Here is a 27,228-nt window from a genome sequence, read left to right as displayed (position 1 = left end):
TTGTGGCGTGAGGTATTGGTCCTGATGGACCGCAGCCTTCTGCCGGAGGGGAGTGACTGAAACAGGGAGTGTCCAGGGTGGGAGGAGTCGGCCACAATCTTCCTCGCTCGCCTCAGGGTCCTCGAGGTGTGCAGGTCCTCGAGGGTAGGCAGATTGCAGCCAATCACCTTCTCAGCAGTGCGGATGATACGCTGCAGTCTGCTCTTGTCCTTGGCAGTGGCAGCAGCGTACCAGACGGTGATGGAGGAGGTGAGGATGGACTCAATGATGGCTGAGTAGAAGTGCACCATCATTGTCTTTGGCAGGTTGAACTTCTTCAGCTGCCGAAGGAAGTACATCCTCTGTTGTGCTTTCTTGATGAGGGAGCTGATGTTCAGTTCCCACTTGAGGTCCTGGGAGAGGATAGTGCCCGGGAAGCGGAAGGACTCCACAGTGTTGACTGGGGAGTCACACAGGGTGATGGGGGTGAGTGGGGCTGTGTTCCTCCTGAAGTCCACAACCATCTCCACTGTCTTAAGAGCATTGAGCTCTAAGTTGTTCTGGCTGCACCAGGTCACCAGGTTGGCCGCTTCCCACCTATAATCAGACCGGTCTCAACCAGAGATGAGCCCAATAAGGGTGGTGTCGTCCGCAAACTTCAGGAGTTTGACGGATGGATGACTGGAGGTGCAACTGTTGGTGTACAGGGAGAAGAGCAGAGGAGAAAGGACGCAGCCCTGAGGTGATCCGGTGCTGTTGGACCGGGAGTCAGAGACTTGTGTTCCCAGCTTAACGCACTGCTTCCTGTCAGACAGGAAGTCTGTGATCCACCTGCAGGTGGAATCAGGCACGTTCAGCTGGGAGAGCTTGTCCTGAAGAAGGGCGGGGATGATGGTATTGAAGGCAGAGCTGAAGTCCACAAACAGGATCCTGGCATAGGATGCTGGGGAGTCCAGGTGCTGTAGGGTGAAGTGGAGGGCCATGTTAACTGCATCGTCCACAGACCTGTTGGCTCTGTAGGCAAACTACGGGCATGCCAGCTCAACAGATCAATCCGTTTATTTTCATTCATTTTCATCACGATAACCTGACACTGACTGTCTCTCCACCTTCAAGAAAAGGCTCAAGACGCACTTGTTCCGGGAGTACAACGGTACTTAGGAACGGTTCGCTTGACCCGATGTTAGTTTCCTCAAGGATCACAATGACTCTTGCTTAGAGACTTGTTGCTCTTGTGGTTAGTGGTAACTGACTTTTAAAAAAAATACTCGCTGTGATATATTGTTTTTATTATTGTTGCTTGCTTTTTTTTCCACAGGTACACTTGCACTTATAGCGGTTCATGTTGTTTAATTGTAACTTGTTTAACTACATGCTCTTATGGTTCTTCCCTTTGGCACTTATTTTGGTTGGCCACAATGTGTGCTTCATGTTTTGGCTACTCGCAATGTTTTGTGACTATCTTGTTGTTATGATCAGTGACCTATGCACTTTGTAAAGCTCTCTCTTGGAAGTCGCTTTGGATAAAAGCGTCTGCTAAATGAATAAATGTAAAATGTAAATGTAAACCTTATGTAAAGGCCGTTTGTTACCAACATTGTGTAGTCAGGTTTAATATGGGGTGACCAGATGTCCTCTTTTACCCGGACATATCCTCTTTTTAAGACCTGAAAAATGAGTCCGGCAGGGATTCCCAAATTGTCTGGGATTTTGCCTTGTCGGATATTTGTGTTTCTCTGGGTCTTTCACAAACTATTAGGCCCTTACAAGTTTTGGAAAGGGTATCTCCCTTACGTTCCACCTTCTTGCGCGAGCTCTGACTGTAGAGAGAACTGTCAATTTGATCAGATAGTGCAGCATGCAATACACGAACAGCACCCCCCCCACCCAGACGAAACGAAGTGTCCTCTTTTTCGCAAACTCAAATCTGAGTTTGAGCATTTCAGTTGTGTGTGTGTGGGTATTCTGAATAATGTCCCTCATACATTTACGCTCACATTGCGAAACAAATACGCCTGAAGTGGGCGCAAAAGCGTTAGTACATGAAGCCTTAAGTGTATCCATCATAAAGTCCATCACACTGTGAGATTATCCAATTTGATACATTTACAATGATTTCTCTGGGCTACTCCTCCCATCAGGAAGAACCTAGGAAAGTACGTTTTGATTACGACCTGTTCCTGCACCTGGAAGGCCACCCACCTGTCAATCATCTGCGCTGTGAGAAGCTTACCTTCAACAACCCCACAGAGGAATTCCGCAGAAAGCTTCTGAAAGCCGGAGGGGTAGGAGAGAGGGGGGGGGGGGGGGGGGGGGGGGTCTTGACCACACCATTTAAAAATGGATAATGGATGTTAAACTACCAAAACTCGTTTCTCGAGAGTTTCTAGGGTGAAAAGAAACTGAGGGTTATGTGAGCTTCACAGAAATTATTTAATGTAGCTTAAAGTAGCACTGTGCCTGTTATCTTTTTGGCAACCCTGGACCTGCTACAGGTCAGGCATCATCTGCTTGCAGGGATATTTGCAGAAACTGTCAGGAGAGAGTTCACTGTTTAGAAGATTGGTTTGGAGAATTTAATGTAATCAATATTTATTGCTGATTGTTATGTAAATTGTTTTATGTCTTCAACAGCAACGGGATCCTCACAAAAGTAGTTTTGAGAATTCTAAAGTAAGTTTTGACATAAAATTATATTAAATGTTATATAAAGAGCACCACATACGCTGCACTTAAACGGCACATACCTTCACATACCTTCTTTAAATCAATGAGAAGTTTCTGATATACTGTCTAATGAACTCAAATGGACTGTCATTAAACATAAAATTTGGTATGCACTTTTAATGTGGTGTCTGTATATAAATTTTCCTTTTGTCTTGGTAAGGTAATGGTTTTGCAGGAAGAAGCCACTTTTGGGCAGCACCTCAAGCTGTCGACACTTCCAAGCAACTCTTTGACTGCGAGTCTCTCAGAGTCTAAGAAGAACAAATCTTTCCAGCAGGAAAAGGTCAGTTGGTGGTTTCTAGGGACAGCCCTAAACTGTATGCCCTAAAATGTATTCTCCTAACACTTAGAAGTCTCCTACTCCATAATCCCTGCATATTTGGAAGGTTCGAGAATATTGTGTGTTTTAAATCTTGAAAATTTAAATATTTTTTGACTGCTCTGTCAATCATTATGATTTTCACTCAGGAATCCCAAGCTACTAATGGTTTTGGAAGGTTTCACAATGTATAAATAAAGGTATTGAAGTAAGTTCAGTTTTTTAAAAGCTGTCAATTTGAAACCTTGAGTGCATTACACTTTTTTGTGACAAGGCTGTAGGTTCCTTTAAAAAGCAACTTCAGTCTATGCAGAAAATACATGAGTATGTACTTTTGGGCACCATCTGTCACAGAAGTAAGTCATTCTTGTCAATAAATTGGCATGTTGCTTCTATTACGTGTTAGTTTTAGTCCATTTAAAGGGTTTATTTTACTGCATCCAGCAGAGCACAGTCTGGCAAGGGCAGAGTTACGAGAGGCCCATTGCACATGGAACCTGTTTCCAATCCAAACAGACTGTGTGTGATTGATTACTGTTGGAGCAGAGGCACACACACACACACGTTTCTCCATTATTCTACCCATTATTTTACACCAATTTCATGGTGTCACATTGTTTGTTTTTCTTCACACAATCAACATATGTTCCATGTTTCCATATATCCTACTTTGCAGAAGCACACTACGAAATATTTATTTCCATAAAGGAAGGAGTATAGGGTTAAATATGTTGATTAATTTTAGACATGCATGTTAGGTAACTGAAAATAAAAAGATTTTAATTGGTGATATTTTGGCACCAATGAGTAAAGTGAACATCACGTGATTGGATTATTTTTTCCTGAGAATATTGATTTACTAGGTTGACTGGGACTTTAGGATATTAGCCTTTTGACCTAAACAGCTGTTTGTGTGTAGGTGGCTGTTGATTCCAATCTTGCAAATGGTTATACATGTAGTTGGAGAAGCTAGCATAGGTGTTTAAAAGTTGACTTCTATGTGCAGTTAAAGATCCTGTAAAGTAAATTCCATGATTTGCTTCTAAGTACATTATATACGTGTGAAATAAGTTCCTGAAAGCATGCGCAAAGCGCAAAAACTTTGTCGCACTGAAATGTGGAGTTAGACCGTTGAACAGTTTCTCTCCCGTTTTCAGCTCAGGTTTTGTATAGGCGGCACAGCGACCGATCTAGATCTGATCACAGACGGTTGCATTCTGTTACTCAGCTGGTATGATGCAAAGACAAAGTAATTAACACATAAAACACTCAGACTGCAGGTTTGTCTGTTCTGATATTTTCAATTGATTTAGCTCGTTTTGCTGTTGTTGCTAAATTAGAGGGGGCGGAGCTTCAGCTCCTTCAGGCGACACGCCCCCCCCCCCCCCCCCCCCCCCAGTCTCAAGCAGAGAAGACTGCAGATTTTCTCACGATTTCAAAGCCTAATTTAACATGTCTGTTTTTTTTTCATTTGAATGGGTAGTTAACAACACATTCTTCTGTGGTGTGATGAACTTTTTTCAATTGCACTTTACAGCATCTTTAAGTGATCATTGCTATTTAGATGCAGACAATAACTTTCAAACCACTAAAAGTTTTAGGTTTGAATTATCTTTAAAGTTGTATTCTCTGCCTTGAGGGCGAATTCCAAAATGTGGAATTCGCCCTGCGTCTAAGTCTGTAAGAGGCCTAGCAGGTTTAAGACCAGAGGTTCCAGGGTCAGGAACAGATAAACAAAACAAAAAGTTTATAGGTAGTTTTGGAAGGTCGTAACACATCCATCGTCTAGACTCTAGATTGTTTAATGGATTTACTGCATCGATTAATTTTGACAGAGTGCTTGTGGCACAATCTCAGGAAAAATAGCTTTGTTGTTTAAAGCAAATGCATTTACTACTCTATACACTCAAGGTGTCTGTCACACTACTTTTTGGGTTGCACATGTGTGACTGTGTGAATCCTTTCCCCTCGCACTGATAGATAGTGCTGTTGAAAATAATGTCCAATGGTCAGGCCTGATTTCTTTGGGTAATAAACTTGATTACTCTTTCCCCTTGGTGTATGTTAACTACATAGTAATATCTCATAACATTAAAGTGACGCTTGAACTGCTATACAATTACTTGGTAATGCATGTTAGCTGGAGAGGTAATGAAAAGGAAAACTATGTACAGTATATATGCATTTTTAAACTTTTATTATAACCAATACTGCTCACTATAAGGTTTAATACTTGACTGCCGCACAAATGTCTTACCTCTGCACAAAATATTTTGAGAACCTATTGTTTTAGTTAATTCTTCAGAAAGATTAAGACTGTTCAAAAATTATTTAATACCATTTTTATTATAGGATGGGACTAAAGGAACCAACACAGCGCTCCTCACCACAACCACCACCAATAGTAACAGATTCTCCAAACTCCACAAACCCTTCAAGGACCACAAGGAAAAACCTTTGAAAGACTCTAAAGAACCCAAAAGTGCCTTCAAAGACTGTGGCAGTGAACCTAGCAGCAAAGCCTCCAAAGATTCCAGGAAACCCAAAGAGAACCAACCACTTAGGGATACAGAGTCGAACCCAAAGATGGGCTTTAAGGAGCCCAAGTCTTTGTCCAAGGAACATCGGACCGAGCTCGGCCTCTCCTATGGGACTGGCCCAGGGATCAGCAAGCGACTGTTGGTGTCCAATAATGAGGACAACGTGACCAAAAAGCGCAAGAAGGGTTTCTTGGAGTTACCGGTGAAAGCGGGAACGGGCACAGCCTCCCTGCCGCACCCACATCATGTGGAGAAGAAACTGCTGAAGGACAAATCTCAGATATGCATGGCAAAACAGCGGACAGACACAGTGGAAATGACAGACAGTAGACGAGCACCTACGTTACCACAATTTCAGGAGCTAGTGGACCATAATGACTCGGACATGGAGGGCAACATATACACCAAATCAGAGGTGAGTAGAGACTGAAGTCTCTTATGTATTCTGCATCTTTAATAACTGATGTAAACATTGAAGGTGGAAATGTATCAGTTTTACACCCTTCTTTATAGGGGTGTAACAGTACATGTATTCGTACCACAAATTCACGGTACGGACGTCATGGTTCGGTGCATGCAGTCAGATGAAGAATACATGTTCAGTTGGTCACAGGCCTTTTTACTTTAAGGAAACGGATTATGAGGTTGACCAGATGAAATGCAAAATGTTCTCATCTGTCCGTATTTTGGTGCCAGGAGTTTGAGAAATGCTCGCGGCAAGCTGGCTAGAGAGAGCGAATGTAGGTCCGGCACCACGAGTTTAATTTACATTTACATTTACACATTTAGTCATTTAGCAGACGCTCTTATCCAGAGCGACTTACAGTAAGTACAGGGACATTCTCCCCGAGGCAAGCAGGGGTGAAGTGCCTTGCCCAAGGACACAACGTCATTTGGCACGGGCGGGGAATCGAACTGGCAACCTTCAGATTACTAGCCCGCTTCCCTAACCGCTCAGCCACCTGACTCCCTAACATATCTGAGAAGAAAGAATTTGAATGTAGGCCTACACTATAGCAAAAACATGTATTCCCCCATAAAATATCTGGAGCTTGTCAGGCAGCTATTCAGCACTGTTGTAACCTGGACAGCAATGTCTGTTGTACGTTGTCAAGAGATTGAATATAAGCATGTTAATATATTAAATCTAGATCAAATTTCCTGCATCTCTACTGAAACTCAAGTACCCACTTTATATAGTCTTGCTGCTAGTTAGCTAGACAGCATTTCATCCATAAAAGAAACCCTTTTAAACAAGCTGATTCAACCACTGTGTCAGCGTTATCACTCAACACTGCTAAATGCGGCCGTATCTGCGCTGGAACAGTCATAGGCTACATAAATTAGGTAAGTGAAAGGATGTCAAACTAAATGTAAAGGGGGTCTCATCGGACTTGAGATCAAATATCTCAAAGGTCCCAAATGGAAAATCTAAGTTGCTTTTGTGAACAGATTGACTGTGACATTGAAGTAATATGCAAGGAAACCTAGCATTTGTTTCTTTTTCCTGTTGTACCGAACTCGTGAAAAAAATTGTGAACCCAAAACTGCGGTACTTACCAAACCGTGGCTTGTGTACCATTACACTCCTAATTCCTTACAAGACACAAACTCTTAGTCCCTTTAAAAGTACATTTCTATCTGCATATTCTCAAAAATTGGGTGCAGGTTTTCATTAAGGGTAAACAAAGATGAATCCTTGTTTGTATCAATTCAACATATTGATCTCTGTGCCTGCTGTAATTTGAATGTGAGTGAAGAGGTAGGCTGGAGTTGGGCAATGCAGATGAAAGGTTATGCTATTATTATTTTTTTTATTTTTTATTATGTTTTGAGGGTTGTTAGTGTTTTGTTCCATCCTCCTCATGTTCGGGCTATAAACATTAAATTATGGGATTCAGAGAACCCCCATAACAAAGGTCTGGTCTCCAAGAGGGGCCAATAAACATACTGGGGGTTCAGCTGCAGAGGGATGCCTTTCTCTGGGTGGCCAAACAGGAAATGTACCCCCCCAGCACCACCATCCCTGGTGGAATTGAACATAAAGACTGTGGCATTTTCAAGATATAAACCATTCACAAATTTTTTTTACTATGCAGGCTACCTCAACTTAACAATACGTTTTTTGTTCAAATACTTGCAAACGTTACTTTACACTACCCATCATTTGATGATTATTAAGCAGGCCTTTCTAAAGCCCCATGAACAGCAAACTAATCTTGCCAGTTTAAGTTTTACTGTTTTATGGATCGATTATTTGCTGTGTGATATGTCATGGAGAACAGTACCCACTGACTGGTTGGTGTCTGGCTGGGAATTTGAAGTTGAGTCTAGACTATAAACCATGGTTAAATATCTTATCTACAGTAACTAATATCTCGTCTTCCTGAGTAGGAAGTTTTTCACTCACTCACTTGACGAAGACGGCTACATTTCTGTCACCAACTGGCTTAAGGAGTTTTATTCCTAGCGCAGGCGGAGGATCTATCAGCAAAAAGAACACTTCAGAGGACTGCATTTTGTGAACACATTCTAAACTCCCGCTGAAACTCAGTTCAGTGTTGCGGTGTTGATTGCCCTTGGGAGGCAATCGATTGACAGACTTCTTAGTGTGTCTAGGATCCAAGGGTTGCCATGTCCTCACACATTTTGAGGAAACTCTGCTTAAGAGAGGCTTTCTAAGGAACAGAAAGGCGAGTTGATTTATGGTTTAATGGCATGTAAGGAAAATGAAGAAAGAGGCAATAAATAGCAGAGGGGTACCTTTTCATCTTCCAAGGACACTGGGCAAACATTCTGCATTCAAGACAAAGTAACTCACTGTGTATTGGTACCTTAGTTATTGACTGAATTTCTTTTAATTCAATCATTTCATGTTTTTATTTTCAGGTTGCCAGTAGTTTTTTATTGTATATGCCCTGAGTCTAGAATGCCTAAAATACAATTTAACACATTATTTTCACTTTCACTTTACAGTTACACTGATTGTCTGTGCTGACACTAGTTTTATTTCAAATATGGACAGTCAGGACCTTTTTGATAATAAAAAATATGAGGGTGGTCTATTTCCTGCTCTGTGTGTGTGCAAGTGTTATTGTGACCTAAAGAGATTGTCCACCAAGACAGGTCATAAATGAGGGGTAGAGTGCATGGCTAGTGAGTCAAATGCCAGGTGCTCTTTACAACATGCTGTCAACCCTGATGGCCTAGGTATGTCTACAGCTCGTTCAGTTGAAACACCTTTTAAAATTAAGGTTTCTTTCCTCCCCTTATAAATAATTGGTATTGGTGCCGGTTTAGGATTTCACCTTTTTGATTCAATGTGATAAAAAAAAAAAATAATCATCCTGTTGGTAATCTGGTTAACACCTCAAATTTAAGACAAAACATAATGTTTTCTACTAGGGGTGTAACGGTACATGTATTGTTACCGAACCGTCACGGTATGTACGTCACGGTTTGGTGCATGCAGTCAGTCAAACACTGCACAATTTTCTCTCATCTGTCTGTATTTTAGTGCCGGGAGGTTGAGAAATGCAAACGGTAAGCTAGCTAGATAGAGCCAATGGTAGTTTGTCAGCGCTCTAAAGTTGAAACGGGCAAACATTGGACTTAAGCTAAAATGTTTCACATGCCCCAAATAGAAAATTGTATCAATTTTCACAGTCGGGTAGACAATACTTTCGTGAACAGACTGACAAAGTTTAGGATACGGCATTTGAAGTAATATTAAAAGAAACCTAGTATATAGGGTTTTCCTGTTGTACCGAACTCCATATTGAACCCAAAACTGTTATATCTTGGGGTGGGTCTTTGTCTTTTGCAAGGAGGGAGGAAACGAGTTATTGCATTCAACTGGCTTTTATTCTGAACTGTGTGACAACTAACAAATATAGCTGCAAGCAGCAATGGAGGGGCCAAGCAGTCCGGAGCAGGACATGGCCTCCATAGCAATTGTGCAACAATTAAGTCACAACAACCTGTTGCACTCATGCAAGTTTTGTTGAAATATCTGTTTGCATTCAAGAGTACGAAGTGTTCAAAGTGTTTTTCTGGTATAACATCGCAGGCCTCCTCTGCCTGCGGTGTTATACCAGATTGGTGACAATCGGACAAATGGTTGCCGAGTTACGCTCTCACGTCTCATTTGGGTTAGGGTTATTATTATTATTATTAGGGGCCAAGCAGCGAAGCTGCTAGGCACCTATTGTTATTGTTAGTTTTATTGGGTGTGCTCACGCCTTCGGCGAGCACAACCATTGTTCTCTCACATATATATTTATTATTATTTATTTTTGCCCCCCTAAGCCTCAGTCAATATTTGGACTTCATAGACAACCTAGGTGTCAAAAGTTTCGTCATGGTAGCGATTGAGTTGCTTGTATTTTTATTTACACTCCGTTGCACAGTTTAGGAGGTTACAACGTTTTGTGACAAAAAGTGTCTTCTGTACCAGTGCTAGTCTACGTCACTACATCAGCACACGTTAGCAACGACGCATGGATACAACGTGATAGAGACGTTCTAGCACGCAAATTGGAGCTTGGATTATGAGTGAAAAATGCCAACCACCAAAATTACCAACCATTGGGTTTTGTTGAGAAAGCAATTTCGAGTGGAACTTCCATCTCGGATTTTTTATTTAGGTTGTGAAAGTCTTTGTAATTTCAGCGAGTGCGCGTCGCCCGTGAGACTGCCTAGGCGGCAGCCATGCAAGCATCATAGTAGTTCAGTATTTTCGTAATTTTATAGTTCGGTCAATTCTACACCAAAAAACAGAAGGAGGGCAATGTTATGACGATATGACTATTGTGAAGACAGCTAGGTGGTGGGATTTTAATGTAGGTTGCTGTAAAAACTTTGGTTTTCTACGTGAGAGCCTCGTCAGCCTCCGTTGACGATTGCGTAAGCTGTTGTCGATCTCTGAGTATTTTCTTAATTTCGTACCAGGGTCAATTCTACATCACAAATCAGAAGGAGGGCAGTGTTTTAAAGATATGGCGATTGCAAAGATAGGCAGCGGGTCAGCATATTTTTGTGATTTGTGTAAAACTTGGAATTTGAGTGACACCGCGGCTTGTTTTGACATTAGCCTCAGTCAGACTCGGCTTGCCCACTAGCAGTGTGTGGTACTGTCTTCAAAGCCACAGCTAAACTTTATGTCAAAAGAAACGTTCTCATTTCCGGTGCTTTCAAACAATCAGTGAAATGTGGAGCAACAGCAGCTAGCTTGCCTCTAGCAAACTTATTTTGAATTAGCCATTTCCCCCTACATTAATGTCAAACTTATTTACATTTTGGGGGGCATATTTTCAGTTAGCAGACGGTACTGTGTGAATCGCGATTCCACACTGCCAGTGACAACGTTGTTACAGTAGCTTGTTTCAAAGGGGGTTCGCAGCTGTTTCAAAGGGGGTTCTTAATGAAATATGCAATATCAGTAGGCTAAATGCTTGAAAATATCACTAGAAGGGAAAAACTTAAGGGGATGGACCCACCTGCAACCGACGCAAGCAAGCACGCCCTACAATTTCCCCAGAAATTGTACCCTCTCTAGTTATAATTTTTGCCCCCCGTAAGGATCCGTCAATAATTGGACTACATAGACAACGTTGATGTCAAAAGTTTCGTCTTGGTAGAGATTGAGTTGCTGGACCATCCACCGCCGCCAGCAGTTCATCACTCAGTTCTGTGTGTTTGTTGTAATTATACTAGATAACCTTTCCAGAGGTATCTCTGCTATAATTAGTGCAAACCGCTAACTTGATATTAGGCTACTCGGTGTAGAATGATGGTATTTTGATGAAATGGTAGCTAATGTGCTAGAAGTAGTTGGAGAGCTCACTGTCTGCTGTCTCTGCTGTAAATGTTTACTCCTGTGTTACAGCTCAGGGGAATATTTCATTTTTATAATACGGGTGGATGAAATCAAGCATTCTGATTGGTTGAGAGGGAGTTCTGGGGTGTGCATTATTGAGCGATAAAGTACTGTGCGCCTTTTTACATTTACCTTAAAAGCGAATCGTTCCATATTAGTGCGCACTTAAAAAGTAACTGTACACCTGTTTACAATTAAGCTGAGGAGCGTTCCATATTGGTGCGTTATCAAAATAACGCGACCGTTATTAGTTGTCATTTCAAGCTTGACAGTAATCACATCAACATGTTTCATTTTAACTTCGATCTTTTGGGGGGGGGTCAATGGTTAGCCGAAGAGGATGATTCAGGTGGGCGTCATGCTCTTATAGACAAAAAAGAAATTGAGGTCTTTGAAATGTTGCGCAACGAAAGAAACACTGTTTGCCAAACTAAGTGGGCAATTAACTGCTTCACCAACTGGTGTGAAGAGGTGGGGAAAACCGTAGACCTGAAGACCATAATCAGGGAAGAAATGAATTACATACTGCGGGATTTCTACAGTACTGTGCGCAATGGAAATCCAATCAATATAACCAAATCTTAACAACAGCCTTATTCTATCGAGTAACTATAGTATAGCCTATACCCTAGGCCGGATTAACCATTAGGGCAACTGGGCACTTGCCCAGGGGCACATGTCTTCTAAGGGGCCCTGGACAATGTCAACTAAAATGTTATATTACGTTATGAACGCAGTCCTAACTTTCCTTAATGTGAGTACTTCATTGCAACTCGTTCGATCAAAATATTATGTTATATCGCCACAAAAACTGCCTAAACCGTGCTACGGAACGTAAATAAAAATACAAGCAACTCGATCACTACCAAGACGAAACATTTGACACTGACGTTGTCTAGGTAGTCCAAATATTGACAGATCCTTAGGGGTGGGAAAATACATAATAATAATAAATATATGAGAGAGATCAAAGGTTGTGCTCTCGCCGGAGGCTTGAGCACACCCAATAACAATGAATGCTTAAATATCCCATAGTGCACCTGGATAACCCCACTACGGTATACCTGCATGGACAAACGTAATACACAACAAAAACCAAGGTAAATATTAAATTGTTAGTTACATATTAAACCCCTGGTTTCTGCAGATGAAACGGTCACTGATTTTACGGTAAACTATTGTAAAATCTTGAGCATGCGGGTCGTCCAGTCTTGCGTGGTAGAGTGGCTTGCTATGCTCTTGGTTCCGAGGCTTGTGTACGCTCACAACCAGCTGTACACCAGTGGAAGTTATAAACCATTTTAACTGGGGCAAGTTGAACACCGGAGACAGCTGGTCAGCACAGTGCTTGAGGGTGGCAGGAGAGACAGCGTCTGGCCCAGCTGCTTTGCGTGGGTTCTGCCTCTTGAAGAGTCTGTTAACTTTACCCTTGTGAATGGAGAGTGTCGTCACTGTTGAGAGGGGGGGGGGGAGGGGAGGGATAGCTCAGGACAGTCCAATTGTCTTTCAAATCGGCAGTAGAACTCATTCAGGTTGTTGGCCAGGCATTACATTTACATTTATGCATTTAGCAGACGCTTTTATCCAAAGCGACTTCCAAGAGAGAGTTTTACAAAAGTGCATAGGTCACTGATCATAACAACGAGATAGCCCCAAACATTGCGGGTAGACAAACATGAAGCATACATTGTGAAAACCAAATAAGTCCCAGAGGGAAGAACAATAAGAGCATGTAGTTAGACAAGTTACAATTAAACAGCAAGAACCACAAAAGTGCAAGAGTGTACCTGTGGAAAAAAGGAAGCAACAATAATATATTTCACGGCGAGTACAATCATTTTAAGACAGTGAGGGAGGGAGTCAGGTGGCTAAGCGGTTAGGGAATCGGGCTGGTAATCAGAAGGTTGCCGGTTTGATTCCGGCCATGAGAAATTACGTTGTGTCCTTTGGGCAAGGCACTTCACGCTACTTGCTTGGGGGGAATGTCCTTGTACTTACTGTAAGTCGCTCTGGATAAGAGCATCTGCTAAATGACTAAATGTAAATGTAGAAAGTTACAACAAACCAACAAAAGCTACAAGTCTCTCAATAAGAGACAGTGTGATCCTGGAGGAAAGAAACAGCAGGTCCAGCCAATCATTCCTAAGTGCCATTGTATGCCCGGAACAAGTGCGTCTTGAGCTTTTTCTTGAAGGTGGGGAGACAGTCAGTGTCCCTGATGGAGGTGGGGAGTTGATTCCACCAGTGGGGGGCCAGACAGGAGAAGAGCTTGTGTTGGGACCGGGCGCTCTTGAGCGGTGGGACCACCAGACGGTTGTCAGAAGAAGACCGTAGGTGGCGGGTGGGGGTGTAAGGCTGAAGGAGAGACTTGATGTAGTCGGGTGCAGTCCTGTTCACCGCTCGAAGGTCAGTACCAGAGTCTTGAATCTGATACGGGCCATGATAGGTAGCCAGTGGAGAGAGATGAGGAGCGGGGTAACATGGGAGCGTCTGGGTAGATTGTAGACCAGGCGGGCCGCCGCGTTCTGAATCCTCTGAAGAGGATACAACTAATCAAATAAAAACGTGAAATAAGTACACCATCCATAAAAAATGAATTTGACTTGTTCAGAAAAAAGAGCAGGCCATCTGTCCTTTATCTCTCATACCATTGCCTGCACCTCGACAACCTCTTTTCTCCTAAGGGAGAAGGTAAGGTCCATCATCTGTCTGATGAATGTCATGTCTTAACTTCTATTTTATCCACCAGAGCAAGTCTTACGTCTTCAAGTGTATCATCATCTTGGTTTTCAGGATGATCAGGGACATAATTAACCTCCCCTCGCTTGGGTTTTGTCAAGGAAAAGGTATGCTCTTCACCATCTACTTCTGTCTTTTTTATTTTTTCAGTTTACAGTGACCTCACTGCAGCCAGCTTGACGTAGCTTTGATGTAGTTGCCAAACTTGTACTTGATGCTTGTGGTCCAGCCACCATAACCTGTGCCAGTGCCAGGCTCCTTAAGACGTGGATGTTTATGGACAAGTTCAGAAGCCACAGATTCGATTTATCTTTTTTAAGGGTAGGCTTTCAAGGCATACATAGTCTGTGAAACCTTGTCCAGAATTTCCATCTCTGTCTTGTTACATTGAGATCTTTATCCGTCTTCTCATACACCTCATTGCCCTTAACTCAACATCTTATGAGAAAGATGACATCGGAAATGGAGAAGGCCACGTGAGGGGCTTCGCATATAGCTGTAAATATACGCTGAAGGGCTGTACGAAGACCCTGGAGGGATAATACTGGCTGTGTCTAGAGAGGAAATGGAAGAATTGGACGGGACTTCTGGTTGATCAAATTCAGGCATGTTATATTCCCGCAGAATGTGCAAGACAACCCGTTCCAACCATGTCCACCAAGTTACAAAGTGCATTCCCCAAATTTGGATCTTCATATTGCAAGGAGAATTCACCTCAAGTTGGAGCTATTTCCAGAGTTCAGTTTGCAGATGCTCTATGGATTCTGGTTGCTGTGTTAGCTGGACTTTTTGAATGAGTTTTGGAGTTATCTGTACTCGCAATAACAAAGCCTGTGAAGGAGTGAAAAAAGACATCCTTACACTTCCAGACAATAGCAAAAAATAAAATACTCGACACCTAAACCTCAGTCATTCAACTTACATTTACATTTAGTCATTTAGCAGACGCACTTATCCAGAGCGACTTACAGTAAGTACAGGGACATTCTCCCCGAGGCAAATAGGGTGAAGTGCCTTGCCCAAGGACACAATGTCATTTTGCACAGCCGGGAATCGAACCACCAACCTTCTGATTTAATAGCCCGACTCCCTGACCGCTCAGCCATCTGACCCCCACTTAATCCAAAGGCCGTCAAAATAGCATATTCCTGTTGACATTCAAATGGGGGGAATCCTTCAAATTTAAATGATATTGTAACAGGGTTTACAAACCATTTAAAGTCTTTTCAATGCAGTAGACAGGTCTTCAGGGTCACCAGCACCTTTCCTCCTACTCTGTATGCAGTAAACGGGTGGTAATCATTCAAGGCCTCTGGATCCAGGATTTCTATATCTGTGTAGCTGCTTTCAACAAGTTCGTAAGACCTGTAATGTTCCATGAACCTGGATGAGAGCTTTCTACAGATAAATTACACTTTGTCAAGGTTAACCACAATGCTCTTTCTCATGTAGAAATCTGGTAGTCCACTGCAGTGACCAGCAGATATTATCATGCCCTTTACATACTGGGTGCCATATAAATAAATGTCTTTGGCCAGTGACAGTGTCTTGGTGAAGATATTTTGTCTTGATTGCCGTCATTTCATCCAATGATGATGTTTTAACTGTCAACATTGCCAATGAACAGCTTTGGTTTGAACACATTTTGGCCATCAAGGTGGTATACCATCATTTGCCGATGTTTCAAAGATATAGTAAAAAGCACATTCTTGAAGTTATGAAAGTCATGCACCACTTTTTTGAAGAAGCTAAGCTTTGACTCAGTCCATAGATTTACCAAGGTCGAAAGCAGCGTATCAAATGAGGATAATGTTCCATAAAGGGGTGCTTTGGTCACAAGTTAAAGTCAGGAAAACAATCTATAAGCAACTGCTGATAGTTAGACAGTTTTCTCTCCAAGTAACATGAGTATTTCCTCAGAGAAGGTGCTAGAAACAACAATCTCAACGATCTCTTCAATATTTCCCATGAGGGCTCATGCTCTGGTATACTGCTGCCAATCATAAGAGGGAGTAATCGTAATAGTGCCCAATTTTTATTCCCATTGCCACCAAAACTTCAATTTCCAAAATTTGCTTTTGTAATTTTCTGTGGCTTGTTTACCTTATCAGAATATGTGTATGGAAAGGATTGTATTTGATTATTCAGTCCATCAAATGTAAGGAATACTTTTGAAATAAATTCCTTCAGACAGAAATATATTTCTAAAGGGTCAGGTCATGCAAAATATCTGATGGAAATCCAGTAACTGGATAGAAGTATGACAGATACTTGCTCAGTACATATTCTCTTTTAACCCTTGTGTTATCTTCGGGTCATTCTGACCCATCAGTCGTTGTGACCCACTGTCGTATTGCGACAAATTTACCTCATACAAAAACAAAGTGAAGCATTTTCTTTTAACTGTCGGGCTGTCTCAGACCCCCCACATTGGAATGGTTAAAATAAAATTATTTTTATTTGTTTTTGTATTGGGTAAAATTGGGTAAACACAACAATGGTTCGTTATGAACCTTCGGGTCATGTGACCCGAAGGCAGCACGAGGGTTAAAGGGGTGATTGACTGTTTTTTGGTGTATTTCACACTGTTCCTTAAGGTCTCTGAATATGGTATGTAACATTGGTTGGGCTGAAAATGGCCCGGGTGCTGTTCTGAGCCCTAATGCATCCTGTGAAATAGACCCGGAATAAAACGCTAGGTTTTCTCCTTTTATGGTATGCTCATGAATATATAGATGAGCTGTGCGTTGATTGGTTGGTTTACATCGAGTGAAGCTGCGGAGCAAAGACACAACACGGCCAACAGCACTCACTGAAACATAGAAGGTGGAGACTTGAAATAAAAACGTGCAAATAAATCTATTGTCTACACAACACTGTTTTCAACTGATTGACTAGATATCATTAGAAATTATTACGTTAGTTGTTTCCACTTCTGTTGTCAAAGCAAACAGGATCAACTTAGGTGGGTAACGTTAGCACTACAGTTTGGCAAACAAACCATTGTGATTCAACTCAGCTTCAGTTAGCTCTAGCTATCTTGCTGAAAAATAGATCTGGACAAACATGCATCTTGAATAGTAGATTTACATGACAACACAGGTTATTTATTTGAATGGAACACAGTCAGGAACATGAAATAACGTTAGCCCCATTGCCAATAAACTAAATCATCACACATGTTACTGATGCTAGTGTAGCAGAGCCAACAGACAAACCACGTACCATCACACCTTTCCCCTACCCCCGACAAGGAGAAAGGGGGTTTTCCCCCTTGTCCTTACCTCCAGAGCAGGAGCTTCAAAGCTTCTGGCCCAGCATGGGGTCAGAAGGTAGACCAAAATGGCCTTACAGTATGGAGACAAAGGATTTTAAGGAACAACTAACTTTTCTGGATTTACAAACATATTCTCAAGGACTACATGGCTCATGGACACTATTTCAATGACAGTAGTTGTGTTATAATGTATGCTTTCCCTTTAATGCTGTGTTGATATAATTTGATGTTTTAATGTAACTTCCTTTCCTGTTATGATAAATCAGTCAATCTTGATATCAAAATGATTTTAATCTTCAAACTAAACCATTTATTAATGTTGTATTGTTATATTTTGAAGTATAAGCAATACATGGACATTTGAAATGGCTGAACTCTGAAAAGTTATCAACCACTTCACACCCATACGTCAATCTCAGGATGGACGCCCAGGTGGGAGTAACTGACCAATCAAAGAGTTAACCTCCAAAAGGATACCCCCCTTTCGCAAGGATTGTAAAATACCGACGCACAAGAAAACCTGGCTTTTTCGCTAGGATTCACCGGAAGTGTTCGCGACACATCTGACCTATCCTTCTCAATCAGCAGCTCACTGGACCGCTAGGAACTTGAACGAAAGATTCCTTTGCTCTAACCGTTTGACAACAACGAACGGAACTTTGACTCTTCTTCTTCAAACTGACAACAGTAACTGCGATATTGCTACATTTCTTACTTGTGAACATTGGCATATTGTGATTTAATTTGTTACGTTTGATTTTAGTTTGCAAATGATTTAACCTAACTTTCGTTAGGATTAGTTAACATACTCTCCCATTGTTCTCCAGAAGCCTATCTCTCTGTCCCTTCCCCCTCCCCACGCGCTCTCAACCTACCATCTTGCACCAACCCTCATCATAGTTTAGGACCTACTGTATACAGTTCAACTCAACTTGCTCAACTAACCTATAACTTCTTTGGCATTTGTTCATTATAATTACATTTCCTTAAATAAATCATTTATAATACTCGCGTTATCCCTCACGTTATCTGATCTGCTCTACTTTCATAGAATTCACTTAAGATTAGACTGATTATTACGAAGGCTATTATTCAATAAGGTTTCCTCTGTACCTTTAACAAATAAGAGGTGGTGCCCCTAAGAACTACATACTTAATAATAAATTAAGTATTGCTAATCTTAAATGAGCAAACCCCGCTACACAAGATACAGGCAGGATACGTTAGCATTGCTAATAACTGTTAGTGACAACGTCATACTACAGCTTGCGGTTGTGATGAACATAAGGTCGGAATAGCACCTCTTTTCAGCAACAGCTTCATAGCAAATCCTGCTTTACATTGTCCCAGGTTTTCAAAACTGTCCTCGGTGAAATTGGATGTTTGTCTCATAGACGAACATCACAGCCTGTCGAGTGTTTGGTTCCTTGGGAAGACTCTGAAAATTGTCAGCATTCCCTGTAAAGGCTGGAACACGACCGTAGTCCATTTTCAATATCCTTGAAAAACGTTATTCTTTGTAATTCCGTGGAAGTACACAGAGCAGCTCGCAGCAAATTTTGGGGCGTGACAAAGGTACAGACCAGAGCCAAAAAAGGTCAGTTCGGTGGCTCCAATTTCACCGAGCCAATCTAGGCTTTTTCAAAACCTACCGTTTTACAGCTACATTTTTTAATTGTGAGATTTGCATAGGAAAGAGGTGTCAATGGACTTTGGGGTTCACTGTATGTCCATTTTACCCATTGAACTGTCGTTATTCAACTGTGACAAGGTAAATTCAGTTATGCAATCAATGACCCCTTTAACGCCATTCAAATTAGTAAGAGAGATTTTGTGAATTGTAGCTGCAGTGCAGCCATAGACAACTTTGTTGCTGGCATTGTGATAAATGAATCATGCAGCTAAAAACGCAGGTTTCATTTAGGCTACTACCGTTGACCTCCTTGTCTATTCTTTGTTTGTCTGAGTGCGGCAACTCCCTTTCTCATTGGCTATCAATTAGGTGTGCGTTGGTAATACAACTGTCTCAAATACAAGTGTTCTACATTGTGTAGAAATCTGAAGCAGCATGCCTAAACGTTCATACACGTTAGCTTTCAAACAGAAAGCTGTGCAGAAAGTTAATTACATGTGTAATAAATACTGGGTTTGAATTTAACCAATTAAATAACCGTTTTCAGATGTTTTTGGTGCAGCGTTTATTCAAGGGCGGTGTTTCTTACACAACGTTCATTTTTGGTGCAGCGGTTATTCGAGGGCAGCGTTTATTTGAGGACGGCGTTTATTCGAAGAAATACGGTACTTCAAAGTAATCAATATACAGCCCTACAGAAATACCTGTCTCTTTCTCCCCTAAAAGCTTATTGTCTTTGAAGTACTGACCATCTTGAAAGGATCTGTATTGGCCAGGTAAGGTTTCCTGACTAAATAGAACCTTATCTAAAAAATTGGCTCGTCTTAGTAGACTCTCTAGAACTTGAATGATTAAAACATAAACAAAGGTACTTTGATGGGTCCTATTATACAAATATTCAATTGGCTCAATCACAAGAAAGTGTTCCTTGAAATATAAATTATTCCTGTGATCAGTGGATAATGCACCTTTCGCTTGAGTAGTTAAAATAAGTGGATTTGTTTTGAATATTGTTTCATTAATTTCCTTGACAACAAAATCATCTAATTCAATATTATGTTTAGTAAGCACCTCTTTGATTCTTTGAAGATAATTACATTTGGAAAAGTGCAGAGTATCCTGAAATTCTTCAACTCTGTCCTATATTGCACTTTTGGAAACATGTAGAACTGTTTGCATGCATCCTCTTCCCTGCCATTTTCACATGACTCTTCCCTCAGAACACTTTGAAGTCTCTGGCACAACACAGGCATCAGATGGTTGGTCAATAGCATCATATTCATTTTCAGAATTTCTGCTTACATAAGTTCGAATCTCATTTAGTAAAAGATGTTTGTACTTTCTACTTCTGTGACAACTGAATGTTTTATAATTATTTGTTTTATATTCACATCTAAGAAAAGGGCAATGCACACTCATTGAGGATGTCCAAGATGAGTGAAAAATTAGTTTTTACTGCATGTCTCATAAGTCACATAATTCACAAAAGAATGTTGATTTATCTTGCCTTTTGCCAGTTCTGCTGTGTGATCTCGAAAGGTGTGATTTCAATGCTCCAGGTGTTTTGAAGGTACACACACAACCAATGTGGAAACAGTGCCAGTGTGCTCCACTTCCATGCTGCAGTCGCTGGTGTCTTTGAAGAACTTCTTGACTGGATGCGACAAACTTGCAGAATTTGCACTGCATGCGTTAAATAAATTAAAAAAGAGCAATATTCCAAAGGAGCCTCTATGTAGCCTTTTGCAATTAGCTAGCTAGATAATTATAAAACAATTTGGCACTACCTAAATTAGCTAAGCAGAGCTAGCATTGTGTGGAGAATCTCAGCTAACTTTGCATGTGTTTTTTTTTTTAAGGTGATTTTGAATTTGACGGCTCAAACATATAAGGTCCTTATTAAGGAGCAACAGCGCAGACAGTTTTTTAGCGCCATTGCTGTGTATGAAGGTTATCAGCCACGCGTTAGCTTCAGTCTTAGAAAATTGAGGGCTAAATGAGCTATTTTTGAACAAGGTTTTCTAGCAGTTCTGAACGTTAATTTTCACAGATTCTTTTGTGGGTGATTTGTGAGACGCTAAACTTTGCTATCATATATGTATTTCCACTATTTCAACATAACTTTCTGGAGGCTTTAACGTTAGTTATTTGACCTCTAGCTAGCAAAATCCTAGCTAAAACAATGTGAATCTGATAGCAAATAAACATGCTAAATAGCCTACATTTCAAACCTATACATAGCAACATGCCCCATTCAATTTCTGCAAATAAATTTATATATTTAAATCTATTTCTGTAAAGAAAATACTCACCTTTTGAAGTAGCTAGATACATATATTCCACAATGGAAGCCTTGCATGAAAGACGGTGGATGAAAAGCCCGCAAAATCTGTTCGGAAACCCCAGTTTCAGCGAGGCGTTGAAATGAGCATGCGCAACGTTGTTGCTCAGGGCCAGACTGTAGTATAACATATAAATGTGTCTTCCTAACTTGAACATTGTAGTAAGGCTAACTTTTCTCACACAAATCAATAAAGCTATTTAGAACAACCAATTGTATATAGTTGATATGGCAAATAAAAATGTTTTGTTCAACTTACTCAAAAATCACATTACGGTTAATTTTTACAGTGTATACATGCGTGCACATGATCAGGATGTTACCACCTACGCCTCATTTTGAGACAAGACAAACCCTGACATTTTTACTCAATGATTTTGCAGTGATCAGATGGATATTAATTAAAATCTTCATTGGCCCCCCAACATTTGTGTTTATTACAAAAACCCACATTTCACTTTTTTTGGGCCCTGGCATACAATGTCTGCTAACATCATTGTCATATCTTCAGCACATGGGAAAGTGTGAACTAGTTCTAGTCAGGTGAAATCACTATCATTCTGATTTGATTTTAAGAGCAGATTGATTGCTGTAAAGGAGGGGACTATTTTCATATATTGAACGTTTTCACCAATAAAAGCTTTGAAAAACGATGACATGTGTATTATTGTTTTCAAATAGCCTATTCCATAGAAACGTGAGGATTTTCCACACATACTGAACCTGCAAACTTTGCAAAAAACATTTGTCACAATACTTATGGCCATGACTGTAGCCTCTCTTAGTGCTATATCGTATTTATGCCACATCGTCAAACCATAAAATTGCATGTTTTGTTCTACAAATCCAAGACTCCATTTTACGCTTTCTTATTTATTTTCTTATTTGCAGTTAAGCGAGTAACCTTAATTAAACTATTCCTTGTGTGGATAGTTTATATGCATTCTAATGTGTTCTCTAATGCTGTGTCCTATTTACTCCTCTATTCCAGTCAAAGCAGCCTAGCCCTGCCAGCTCAAGTTCAAGTTCTAGCTCGAGCTTTATACCCAGTCGCAAGCATCAAGGTAAATGAAAGGAACAACATGCATGAACAGATGTGTTGCACTCTCTTGCCTTCTCTCTCTCTAATGCAAACAATTTGTGTAATATTTTTCCAAGTGATGTGCAGATACAGCAGTTTATACTCTTATTTTCCTCTTACACCTGTTTGCATGCACTTTTATTTACAAACACAGTGGCCAACTTTGTCCATAGGAAGGTTGTGGCAGTTCCTGCCACTACCCACACAGGTAACCATTGATCTGATCCCGGTGGGGTGTTTCAGAATGCCCCCCTTCCCCCTTCTACACACACAAACACCCTTACATGGACACAAACACTTAAAAACCCTTTCTATAAACATGTCTTCTAACTCCCATTAGGCAAGAAAGTGCCATTGGTACTATGATGTGTCCTTTAATTTTTCTTACTATATCCCTTTCTGTCTCTATGATGTAACCTTGTGTGCACACACACATTTGTATATACTTTGTTTATAAATCCAACATATTTTAATATTTTACATGTGTGCCCCTTTCTCACAAATGCAGTGTTGGGTCCCCTCCAATCAATCATCCAAGACCTGCACTCTGACGATAATGTAGAGGAGTCTGAGGAGGACAACGAAGCAGACTCTGACCTTGAACGGCCCATGCACACACATATGACACATTGCCACCGCAGGTGAACCAATATGATCAACCATTGTTATCTTGTGTTTCAACCTAAAGACAAAACCCTAAATCTGGTCGTTTCATATCTCTGCAAATTCAAAACCGACTGAAAAGCCCAGTGGCATATTAACTTTTAAATCGAATCCCTTGTCAAAGACAACATTTAATGTGTGCATCTCTATTTTTAAAAGCCTACAGGAAATTCAATGACCTTGATTGTTACATTTTAGAATAGCAATGGTTAATAATTGTAGGATTTCACAAGATAGAACTTCAAAATGTACCACTTTGTATTGTGATATGTGACCATAGGGACTAATCTTACAGGTGTTAGCTCTCTTTACAAGATTGATGTAAAAAATGGTTATGATTGTAGCGGATTAACAGGTGGTAAACCTCATAGATTGAATAAACGGTAGACTAGCGAACAAATTGGTAGACTAGCCTACCAATGAAATTAAAAGTCTGACTCAACATCAGCAGCTCATAGCTACGTGATTCTGGAGAAGTGGGACAAAACGGGGTTCAAAATGTAAAAAATATGTTCACACAAATTAAACTACATGTACATATCGAACAAGTACTAAGCTAATGAGTAATGATTCGATCCAACCTTTCTCTTTTTTTTTTTTACTATGTGCTTTTTCCCTTTGCCATCACTTATTATGTAGACACCAAAAACACAGATTAATTTCCACTTACATTATTGTAGAACTATAAGAAGTATAGTCAACACAAATGTTCAGAGAGGCTGACAGAGGCCATGATAAAATACTTAACCCTAATTACCAAAAATATATGAAATATATAATATATTATCATATTTCATCTGTGTTTTTTGAATGGGAATGTGTAAAAATGGTTTGACCTTTTAACAGGAATCAAGATGTTTTTAAGATTTCTAAATACATTCTCATGTTATTCAAGATTCATATTTAAATATGTAAACTGTCAGATGTCACCACCGTCAGATTTGTATTTTTTGCCAATTACAGAGTTGACGTTCAATGTGAAGTTATGTTTTTGTGGTTTACAAGTCATTTTATTAAATATAAAAATAGATTTGTGTTTTGTATAAGGTGTATATACTAAAATGGGACATGACAGCATAATGAAAAGTACAAAATAATTTCCTCAGAAACTGGAAGAGGGTGTTGACATATCATGGTTTTGACAGACAAAATTGGCATGAAGGTCAAAATATTCTGAAACTAGAAATCTTTTCTGAGCCTGCCTGTCATTGATGCACTCTGAAGGACCCCTTGCCACAAGCCACCTCTGCAGAGTGCTAACTGCCTCTGATATTGCATGATTTTATACAATTTTATTGAATTTCTGAAGGTGTTGACAAAAAGTTTGGACAACTTTGAAACTTTATGAAACACGCATGTGGCATTGAAAAACAAGTTTTGCTTTTGATGAACAAGCTCTTTTTAATTGTTAAAAAAACTAAACATTTGTATCTATTTTATAGCATGCAAATGATTGAACCCCTGTCTGTGGACACACTATTTTATATGTAGTGCAGTGTTATAGATTTGATGATTAAATTGAAGGGGATGATTGTGTTCAATACCTTATATTAATCCTTCAGAACAACTACAATTGAAATTGAATATTTTTTCATTTTTAAACCTAAATTCAGTAAACATTGCAGGCTGGCCGTGTTTTGTCCCATGTCTCAAGAATCATTGAGCTATTAAAATGTAGCATGTTGACTAATTTTGGTAGTCAACTATTGCAGAGTTACACTTGTCTGATTTGACAAATGCCATCTTTTCCAAAGAAACTGCATGATACTCTGGTCTGGCGGGGCAAGCCAGCCAACTTAAAATCTAACCGGATTCTGCAATCTGACAGGATTAAGTTATAGAATCAGAATTCGGTTTATTCGCCATGTATGTTACACAAACACAGAATTTTCTGTGGCAGGAAGGTGCAAACAAGTGAGATCTTAGTGATTTTTATGTTTATAATTATATTTTATAATGTTCAAGGGTCAACCCATCCTCTCCTTATCTCTAACTTCTCTTGTCCTTAATAGGATCAGCCTGAGTGATGGTAGTGAGAGTGAAAACAGCTCTGCTCCTTCACCCCTTTTACGCAACAATCCGCCTCCTTTATTAAAGACAAGTAATAACCAGGTAAGACTAATTCATAGCTAGTATCCTATACCAAAGCCAGAAATATAAAACTTTTGTAAACTTTGTAGTTCAGCATGTATTGAGTAGAGAATTTGTTTTCTAAGAAACTGAGTAATTTACAGATTATTAATACCACAATAAGCAATGAAGGAACAATTAATTCAAACGTTGATTGCTAAAGAGCCGATAGTCAGAGAGCACAGAAGTAACCTAGATAGTGCTGTGCCAATTTTAACCGGGTAGTTGTATATGAGCCACCAAAACTTGTTGTGGTAATAACAAGACCATTTTGTGACAATTATAATTAATAATGACTGTACGCATTTTTTTTTTGGTTCATTGATTTGCTTCTGTGTGCATTTACTGGATGGCCATCATTCACACCAGTTCAAGTTCCAGTTCCATTTAGTGCAATTCCAGTCTCAGCAAATATAGCTTTAACCGGTGTACCCTGGGTATTCCAAAGTTGCTCCAGTTTCTCCAGGGTGGGATTTTGATAAAGGACAGTGATTGATAGCATATCAAAAGAGGTTGGCAGGAGAAAATCTGTAGGGGAATGATGAGCATCTACTAAATTCTGGGTGCATTTTCTTTCACCTTTACTACTCTCTTCCCCTGAAAAATTACTTTTATAAAAAGCACTTCCCCTCGCTTTTCTGCACTAATATATCTAATAATGCCAGGAATCTGTGTGTACAAATTAGAATGGATTTAGTTTCCCTCGATCATCTCAAGAACCAGGCTCTCTGCAAAGTTCATATTCTGCATGTGTCCTCTTTGTAATCCAAAGGAGTGCAGTGCTGCGATTGACGTTGTTTGGATAAGCATTTCGACATAAAATAATGAAAAACAATGACAGTACTTTTCCGCCAGTTTGGCTTGCTCTCGTCGCATCGCATCCCTTTCACTCTGATTGGTCCTCTGGTCTCCAGCAAGTTTCCCTACTAATATCTCGAGAACCGGGCACTCAGCAAAGTTAATATTTTGCGATTGAACTAATGCGATTAAAGATCCTGTAAAGCAAATTCCATGATTTGCTTCTCAGTACATTATATACGTGTGAAATGAGTTCCTGAAAGCATGTGCAAAGCGCGAAAACTTTGTCGCACTGAAATGTGGAGTTAGACCGTAGAACAGTTTCTTCCGTTTTCAGATCAGGTTTTAATGGGCGGAGCCAAAAAATGACCTATCGACGTCATTTTGACCCATCTACGTCAGATCACTGAATGGCTCCTCCTGCTGTACTGTTATTGTAGCCTACATCAGCTAGCTAGCTAGCTTCAGGATGTCTCCCTCCACCCGCAACTGCATCTTCCCTGGATGCAAGAACTTCAGCTGTGCTGCAACGCTATTTAATTTCCCTATTGATGAGGAAAGGAAAAATAGCTTATGGAAAGCTTCGGATAAACTCCAACAGCCGCCTCTGCAGTGACCATTTCACTGCGGATAATTTTTACTTGGACCAGAGAAAGACGCGGTTCAGGTACACACGGCTTCTCTTGCAGCACAGAGCCGTACCGAGCATCGCCCTCCCGGCCGTTCCTCCTCCGGTCGCACCTGGACCATCCACCACCGCCAGCAGTTCATCACTCAGTTCTGTGTGCTTGTTTGTAATCATACTAGATAACTTTTCCAGAGGTATCTCTGCTATGAGTTAGTGCAAACCGCTAACTTGATATTAGGCTACTCGGTGTAGATTGATGGTATTTTGGTGAAAAAGTAGCTAATGTGCTAGAAGTAGTTGGAGAGCTCACTGTCTGCAGTCTCTGGTGTCCATTTTTACTCCTGTGTTACAGTTCAGGGGAACATTTCATTTATATGCATCTGTATGTTTCACTCATTGAACAAAATAAATTCAAATTCTATACTGTTTTGTTCGGCTTGACGTAGCGTCCATTATCTCGGTCGTAGGTAGGCAGCAAGGGGTGGAGCTTCAGCT

General features: G+C 40.4%; 1 protein-coding gene across 1 annotated transcript in view; it reads left to right on the top strand.

Moving 5' to 3' along the window:
- mllt3 (MLLT3 super elongation complex subunit) overlaps nucleotides 1-27,228 on the top strand; it is a 135,627-nt gene that overhangs the window by 27,421 nt on the left and 80,978 nt on the right. The window contains 7 exon segments of the mRNA XM_067261690.1: nucleotides 2,121-2,264; nucleotides 2,614-2,652; nucleotides 2,867-2,989; nucleotides 5,378-5,980; nucleotides 22,425-22,497; nucleotides 23,023-23,155; nucleotides 25,190-25,361. Of these exon segments, the coding sequence (XP_067117791.1) occupies nucleotides 2,121-2,264; nucleotides 2,614-2,652; nucleotides 2,867-2,989; nucleotides 5,378-5,980; nucleotides 22,425-22,497; nucleotides 23,023-23,155; nucleotides 25,190-25,361 (1,287 nt within the window).

The sequence above is a fragment of the Osmerus mordax genome, chromosome 23, assembly GCF_038355195.1.
Source record: "Osmerus mordax isolate fOsmMor3 chromosome 23, fOsmMor3.pri, whole genome shotgun sequence".
Taxonomy (NCBI): domain Eukaryota; kingdom Metazoa; phylum Chordata; class Actinopteri; order Osmeriformes; family Osmeridae; genus Osmerus; species Osmerus mordax.
This window is presented reverse-complemented; position numbering and strand designations above follow the sequence as displayed.